This window comes from Humulus lupulus, chromosome 2 (assembly GCF_963169125.1).
Source record: "Humulus lupulus chromosome 2, drHumLupu1.1, whole genome shotgun sequence".
Classification (NCBI taxonomy): Eukaryota; Viridiplantae; Streptophyta; class Magnoliopsida; order Rosales; family Cannabaceae; genus Humulus; species Humulus lupulus.
In genome coordinates, this window is record NC_084794.1 from 203,366,171 (window position 1) to 203,374,493 (window position 8,323).

At 44.4% G+C, this 8,323-nt stretch overlaps 1 protein-coding gene across 1 annotated transcript; it reads left to right on the top strand.

Annotated features, from left to right (window-relative positions):
* The first annotated feature begins 4,163 nt into the window (after positions 1-4,163).
* LOC133818896 (protein ASPARTIC PROTEASE IN GUARD CELL 2) lies at positions 4,164-6,181 on the top strand. The gene has a single exon (XM_062251999.1). It carries the CDS (start codon positions 4,488-4,490, stop codon positions 6,042-6,044), a length of 1,557 nt encoding a protein of 518 aa, XP_062107983.1. The 5' UTR covers positions 4,164-4,487; the 3' UTR covers positions 6,045-6,181.
* Positions 6,182-8,323: the final 2,142 nt, after the last annotated feature.

Below are 8,323 nucleotides of genomic sequence, written 5' to 3' on the forward strand. Positions count from 1 at the left end.
CGTCCTCCGTGAAGGTGATGGGAAGATCCATCATTCAAGGACGTTGAGCAGGTGATTGGACCAAGGCGCACATCTCCTCGGCGTGCTCTAACTCCCTCAAGTACCTCTTCTGGGAGTTGCGGGTGCTTCTGCAAGGTGTGGTCCTCCGGAAATGGTGGCGACGTGTCCGTCAACGGGTGGCGGAGCAAGGCCGGGCGGATATGGGTTGCCTGGTCCTGGAGCCAACAAGGCAATGGGCGCCGGAGCGGGTGGAGGAGGGAGTGCTGGGAACTGAGACCCGGGAGCTTGGGGGTGACCGGCTCCAGGAGCGCTAGCGGCCCCCCTCTGTCCCGGGGAATATGCAGCTCCGTGAACTACCCCCTGTCCGGGATAGATTATGGGTATTCTCACCCACTGACCGAGGTGTCCCGCTCTTGCCAGGGACTCAATCTCATCCTTCAGCTGAAGGCACTCATTCGTGGTGTGCCCCACGTCTCCGTGGAACTCACACCTCTTACTGGAGTCTCGCGGACGCCTTCCTCCGTGAGACACTTTCGGGGGCTTCCTGTAGTTGACCATATTACAGGTCGCGCGATAGACATTCTCTCGCGAGTCTATCAAACTGGTATATTCCGTGAACTTGGGCTCATAGTCCTTTCGGGGTTTCTTTGAATGGTCTCCCCGGTTGGAGTTTCTTCCGCTTCGTTTGCTCCGCGATTGGCTCAAACTTCGTTCCGGGGCATCCGCTTGCGGCTGCGGCATGCTAGGAGCGATACTACATCCGGTTTGTACTGCTCCATACCCAGAGAAATGGGTTTGACCCGGCGTCTGAGCAGACGCGGAAGGCCCATACACACTCGGAGTGAATCGGGCTCCTGGAAGCGTGAGGGCTGGTGCGGGAGCTTGCGAAGCAAAGCTCGGCGCAGTCACGGAAGGGGTTGGAGCCGGGGGAACTCCAAAGGCTTGCTGGTAGGCATCCTCAAGGTTGATGATTCCCTGAGCTTTTGACATGAATTCGGACAGGGTTTCTGCCCGTCTCCTTTGCATTTCCCCCCATAGCAGGGAGCCGACAGTAAGGCCCGATTGAAGGGCGATCAGCTTCATGTCATCGCTGACCTTGGTTTTTGCAGCAGCTTCCATCATTCTCTGAATGAAAGCTTTGAGGTTCTCAGTGGGTTGCTGCTTGATGTTGGTTAAGGAACCAACCTCCATGTCGTGGTCGCGGGCGGCAATAAACTGCCTCCTAAACGCGGACTGTAGCTCCTTCCAACTGTGGATTGATCCGGGAGCTAATCTTTTCCACCAGTCCTTCGCGGACTTGGTAAGGGTGAGTGAGAAGCACATGCATTTGGCGTCCTCACTGACGCGCGCCACTTGCATCATTTTATTGTATTTAGCTAGGTGGGTACGCGGGTCTGTCCTCCCATCATATAATTCTATGTGAGGCATTTTGAAGTTATCCGGGAGGGACGTTTCCGCGATCCTCCTAATACATGGTTCCGGGTCTTCCTCCTCAGAATCTGACAGGGCCCCACTTTGCTTCCGGACCAGCTTGGTCAAGGCAGCAATCTGTTCCTCGAGCCTCTTCGTATCACTTTCCGGGAGGTCACGTCCCCGGAGCTTGTCATTAATATGATTTCGGAGGTCATCTCCGCGAGGTCGGGCTTTTTCCCCTTTGGCCTTCTCATACTTGGCCTCCAACCTTCTTCTTAGATCCACCGTGGACCAGCTATCTTCGGAGTGCGAGTTCGCAGCCCGACCGTCCTGATTGACGGAGTCACTGGGGCGGTTGTTCCTTCCCCTAGGCCTGGGTGCCTTAGCACCGGGCCCTTTAGGCACAGAGTGCCCCCTTGGGGCTGAAGGGCGTCTGGGCTTAGGAGCGCCAGAGACCTTCTGCGCGCGGGGGGGGCAGTCGGCCTGGTGATTCACGCCTGTAGGAGGTGCAGGGGCGTCAGCGCGCACAGGCTCTCCAACTTTTTCTTTGCCCTTGTTAGGGGCGGCTTTGGATGGTCCAGCAGCGGCTGGATCCGGCATGGGGGCATCAGCACCACCTCGAACAGAGGTATCCTCGTCCGAGTCGCCTAGATCTCCGAACTTACTTTGGAGGCGTTCCATCATGCGTTGCATTCTTTCGGAGACGCGCTCCTGCTCAGCAAGCTTGGCCTTAGTGGCCACCAGTTCTTCGGCTACTTGGACCAGTTCTGGGTCCTTCTCATAGTAGCAGCCGTCCTTGTAATAACCGTCTTGGACATACTCTTCTTCGTCTTCTAAGTATGTTGTATCTTCGGTACTGACCTGATCCTGGCGGGATGTCGGGTCTTCACCTCGGTAGTCTAAGGGTTCGCTCTGCACCACATCTTCCATCACGGTATCGGGGTTGACTGTAGCATTTTTGTCAACAGCGGATTTTCGCGTAGTCACCATCTCTTTAGTACGAAGTGAATACAAAAAAACGTACACAGAAAAAGAGCTGACTAACAACTTCCTACAGCTCTCAATGAAAGCACCAAAATGTTTACCGAGTTTTTCGGAAACGAATAACTAACAGAATAATAAAAAGGTAAGAACTGTAGAAATACTGAAATGTAACTAAACAAACAGTGTTTTTACGTGGTTCAGGCGTTAACGAGCCCTAGTCCACGAGTCGATGTTATTATACTTGGAAAAGGTTACAATAAGATGGCTGGTGCATAAGAACTTCACTCACTCCCAATGTTTCTCTCGGGTTCTCTTGAAGAAGATGAAGCTAGAGAGATTTTTGTAGAGTTTTTGCTATGTGATTTCTCGGTCCTCCCTTCTTCTTGTAAAATGAAGAGGCTTTTATAGCTAGGGTTTTGGATTAGGGTTTTCCTTCACGTACATAAGTCTTAATTACACCAACCATAAATAGGGGATACAATTACTGTAGTCGCATGGCTACAAGACTCTATGTGGGTATATTTACGTGAAAGTATGGGGAACACACAAAGTCAGCCGTCTTTTCCAAGTTGTCAGCGGAACAGTAGGCGAAAAGGTACCTTTAGGCGTGCTGGGATGTGTGCGGCTTTGTCCTGACGGGCGTGTCAGGCGGGATCCTGTGTCAGACGGATATCATTCCAAATATGCCTTCTCCCGGACCCGACAGTTCGGTTTTGTTCTGTGCGAGGCACGGAACTATTTCCGCGGAGACCACTTGAAGGGCCTCTCCTGGAAGGGGCCTCCCCGAGGGGTATCCTTCGGGAGTCCGGGAGAGTCAACGAGTTTCCGTGTTGCGCTTGCTTGGAAGAGTAATCCGGATATCAAACAGGGGAGGCGAAGCCTTTCTGTCCATCCGCGAGCTCTGGTCACCTACCGTAAAAGACATCGATAATTCTGCTTCCCCGAAGTCATCAATCTAAACGCTATCCGGAAATCTGGATAACATATTGTATTATTGTGAGGTTGTTATCGTGTTGCATTTAAGTTACTTTTTTGATATTATGCTGCAGTGTGTTGCTTTTTTAAAATGTAATGGGTTGCACTGTGTTGTTGTGTGGTTGTTATTTTTGTGTTGTTTAGATTTTATATATAGTTGTTTTCATATTGACTTTTAGTTGTTTAAGTTTATATATGGTTGTTTTGTTGTTGTATTGATGTCTATTTGTTATTTAATTGTTTCCAGATATATTTTTATTTTTAAAAAAACATGTTAGTATGCAGTGGTATAATGTTTAATTGTTGTCTTATTGTTATTTTTTAGTTATTTCATTAATATCCTATTTTTGTAAATATAAAACTTTAAAAATTGTATTTTATGAAAACTTAAAGATAGTATTTTTTTCTTTTAAAAATCAGAGATTGTAAAAAAGTTAAAAAATACAAAAAAAATATATTTTAAAAAAATTCTAAAAAAAATTAGACACACATACAATTTAATATTTTAACTCTAATTTGACCACAATAAACTATTTGAAATTTCTTTGAAAATAAGTCATCAACAAAACAAATAAATAGATTATAATTTCAACAAGCCTCAAAAATAAAAATAAATATATATGGGCTACTCTGTTTTTTTTTTCTTTCCTGAAGGCTATTCGTATCTTGAAGGCACGGATACGTCCAACGTATTATTTTGGTGTAGAATACAAATATCACAACGTACTCAACTCAAACTAAGTAAAAAGAGAGTAGTAGGAAAAGGATATAAATAAAAATATATTAAATACATGTATAGAAGAAAATGTACAAAATTGAACTGGGCAAGCAGAGAAGATAGTCACAGTCCCAACACAAACACACAAATTCTTAATCAATCCAAAAACTAGAAAACAAAAACCTAAACAGAAGCGGAACCCCCTATATCATCTCTCCTCTCTCTCAATTATTATTCCAAAAACCCTCTTTACTTCTATTTTATTTTTCCATCCCAAAACCACGCCGCTTAAATCCCCCATTCCACCACCCCTCCTACTCTCATAACCGAACAAAAAAATCAAAGCCAAATACTAAATACAAAGAAAAGACCAAACCAAACCCAACCAAACCCCAAGATGCCCACAATGACACTAACCTTACAAACTATTTTCATGGCACCTGTACTACTAGCTCTTCTTCTCCTCCACTCTACTACCACCATCGCCACCGCCACCGCCACCACCACCTCTTCTTCTTATCCCGATTTCCAACACTTAGACGTCAAACAGACCATCTCCGAGCTAAGGTCTTATAACCTCACCTCTCCTTCCGCCGCCAAAACCAACGTATCCGAGTACGAATACGAAGCGCTTCATGCCGAAACCGGCAGAGGAAAATGGAAGCTTAAGCTTATCCATAGAGATAAGCTCGTCTCGTTAACATCTTCCGTGAATGAAAATGATAATCACAATCGGCCAATTCGTGGTCATCATAACCACCTTTTCCATCAACGCATGAAGAGAGACGCTCAAAGGGTAGCCACCCTCCTCAGCCGGCTAACCAATACTAGTACTACAACAGCTGCTGATGGTAAAGGATCCGACCCGATATACGACGTGGAGGATTTTGGGTCGGAGGTGGTGTCGGGCATGAACCAAGGGAGCGGAGAGTACTTCCTTCGGATCGGAGTTGGGTCACCGGCCAGGAGCCAATACGTGGTGATTGACTCCGGGAGCGATATTGTGTGGGTCCAATGCCAGCCGTGTAACCAGTGTTACCACCAAACCGACCCAGTATTCGACCCGGCATACTCCGCTTCCTACACAGGGGTCTCGTGCAGCTCCGCCGTATGCGATCGCCTCGACAACGCCAAGTGCCAAGCGGGTCGGTGCCGGTATGAGGTTTCGTACGGTGATGGGTCCTACACCAAAGGGACTCTGGCCATCGAGACTCTCACTTTGGGTCGAGCCGTGATTAAGAATGTGGCAATCGGGTGCGGGCATATGAACCGGGGCATGTTTGTGGGGGCTGCTGGTCTTTTGGGGCTTGGTGGTGGGTCCATGTCGTTTGTGGGCCAGCTAGGTGGACAGACTGGCGGAGCGTTCAGTTACTGTTTGGCGAGTCGGGGCACCGACTCGTCGGGGTCACTGGAGTTCGGGCGTGGAGCACTGCCCGTGGGCGCAGCATGGGTACCCTTGGTTCGGAACCCACGTGCCACGAGTTTCTACTACATAGGGCTTGTGGGTCTCGGGGTGGGAGGGGTCCGAATACCCATTTCGGAGGATACTTTCAGGTTGACGGACATGGGTACGGGTGGGGTTGTGATGGACACCGGAACCGCCGTGACGAGGTTTCCGACGGCGGCGTATGAGGCGTTTCGCAACTCTTTTATTCAACAAACCGGCAACCTCCCACGGGCGTCGGGTGTATCCATTTTTGACACGTGTTATGACTTGTATGGGTTTGTTTCGGTTCGGGTACCCACCATATCATTTTACTTATCAAGTGGGCCCATCCTGACCCTGCCAGCTAGGAATTTTTTGATCCCAGTGGATGACGTGGGCACTTTCTGTTTTGCATTTGCTCCAACAGCTGCTGAACTATCCATTATAGGGAATATTCAACAAGAGGGCATCCAAATTTCCTTTGATGGAGCTAATGGGTTTGTGGGATTTGGTCCCAATGTGTGTTAGAGTAAGTTTATATAACTATAAATATATATAAATTTTGTTAGTTTTAGTTAAAAGATATTATATATTTTTGTTTTAACTACTATTACTATATTATTCTTAGGTGTATTTCCTTGAATGTAATTATGGGTTAAAGTAGTTATTTTTCACTTAATGAGAAAGTAACGTAATAAGAGAAAGATTGTGTAATTATATCATGACTTTGAGATGAAATAAAGGAAAGCTTAAAGCTTTGGTTAGCCAAAGGGAAGGGATCATGTAAAAATTTGAAAGAGTCAAACTTACCAGAGAAAATTAAGAACGGTCAAAAGAATCACAAAATAGGTAAAGAAAAAATATATATATATATATATATTTAACTTGGGTCTTAGAACAACCTTTTTTCCAGTAACACGAGGATCCAAGAGAACCCTTTTACCACCCACCACCAAGTAGAAATATTTTCCATGACTGACAATACACATTTGTCCATTGCCCAATAAACTTTTTGAAAATAAATTTAAATAAAAACAAAATAATTTTTTTCCCCTCGTATTTATCCTCAACAGGGAAGACACTCTCTCTCTCTCTAGGGGGCCATTGTGGGGTTTGAATCATTAGAGAAGGGAGCCACCACAATCGTAGACATGTGAAGCAATCAGTAATTGTGTCTTGGTCTTGGCTTGGCATGACCTAAGTTGGAGTGCATTCAAGCAATGACTTTTAACAAAGGCTTGTTTTGCTTTTTGTTTTTCCCTCTTTTGAGAGATTTAGATATTAAGGAGAGTTACTTTTTTTTTTCTTTATCTTTTTTCAAATTGAGGAGATTAGGGTGAAAACGTAGCATTTATGGGTATGTCATAATTTCACATAAAGCTGTTTAAAAGAGTAGAATATAATTTTGAGTGGTTCGTATTAGTTTTGGTTCTGTTCAATCAACCTCTCAAGGCAATCAATTTCATAAGCTCTTTTTGTGGCCCACAAAAGTGAGAGATTTGTTAGTGAAATTGGCGAAAGGAGAAGGGAATCAATCATCAGTAAAAAAAAAACAGTTTGCTATGAGCTTTGCTCAGAAATTAAGATCATTTTGAATATACTTTATATTCTCTTTTGTCATAACTTCACGGTATTTTGCTTGACAAAGTAGATGACAACTCATTATTGCACGGCAAAATTGTCCCTTATCTGTCTTAGCCCGTTCACACCACCCTTTTAAGCTTAGGCATTCTTATAACATTTTAAATATTAGTTGTCTGCTGGTTTAGGTTACAAACAAAATCCTATTTACAATATTTTTTTTTTGCCTTTAAACCATATTTTATGCCCCTAGATTGACTTTGGCTAAATTTAACGATCATGTATTTATTGGTGGAGATTAATTTACCATTAAAACCATTGAGTATGAATACAATGAGCTTTATAGGAAAGGAAACATTCAAAAGCAGGGGCAAAAGTGGGGAAAAAAATATCAACAAGCTTGTAAAAGCTATGATGCAATTTCTTTCGTTCATGCACAACAGCAAAATCATAATGGGGCACATGTAAAACGACCTGAAAAATACATCGTAAAATCATTAATTTGGGCAAATCTTGCTTGCTTAGTCAAGATCATAACAGCGTGTACCAATGGAATGGCCTTCTTCCTTGTTATGCAATTGTTTTGTCAACATTTGTTGCTTTTAATTATAGTCTATAGCTCAACTCTAGTGGGCTATAAATATCTTTTTCACACTTTTTCATGTTCAGTATGAATACCAAAGACCAGATACGTTGAAAATGGGTTACCAAAGCTTTAATCTAACGGACAAAGGAAATTTTAAGTTTCTTAGAAAAATGAAAGAAAAAAAAAATGTGACTATTTACACACTGGCAAATATAGACAATGGAATGATTGGTCATTTTTCTATTAAGCATAGACATATCAACTAAAAATTGTTGTGCCAAATGTGGCGTGTTGCCCCTTTGGCACACCCACATGGGGTCATTTTGTAATGAGCATGCCTTGGTGCTTGATCATTAGTCAAGTCTTGCACCAAGCAACCTCATGGGATAGGGTAGTGGCAGTTTTGTAATATTGCATATGTCTCCCAAACAAAAATCATATATGTTCCTGGGAAGACTTTATTTCCCTAGAAGGCTCCTTAGGGGGAGGTGACCTGGTGACTTAGGGAAGCACCATGGCCATCAGCAGATAGGGGCCAAAGCTGTGTACTCCCTTGCCCTATCAAGGCTATATACTAATGAAATAACATTTATCCATACTTGCCCCTGTGTACTTCCTTGTTGCTTATGTGTTACTTGTT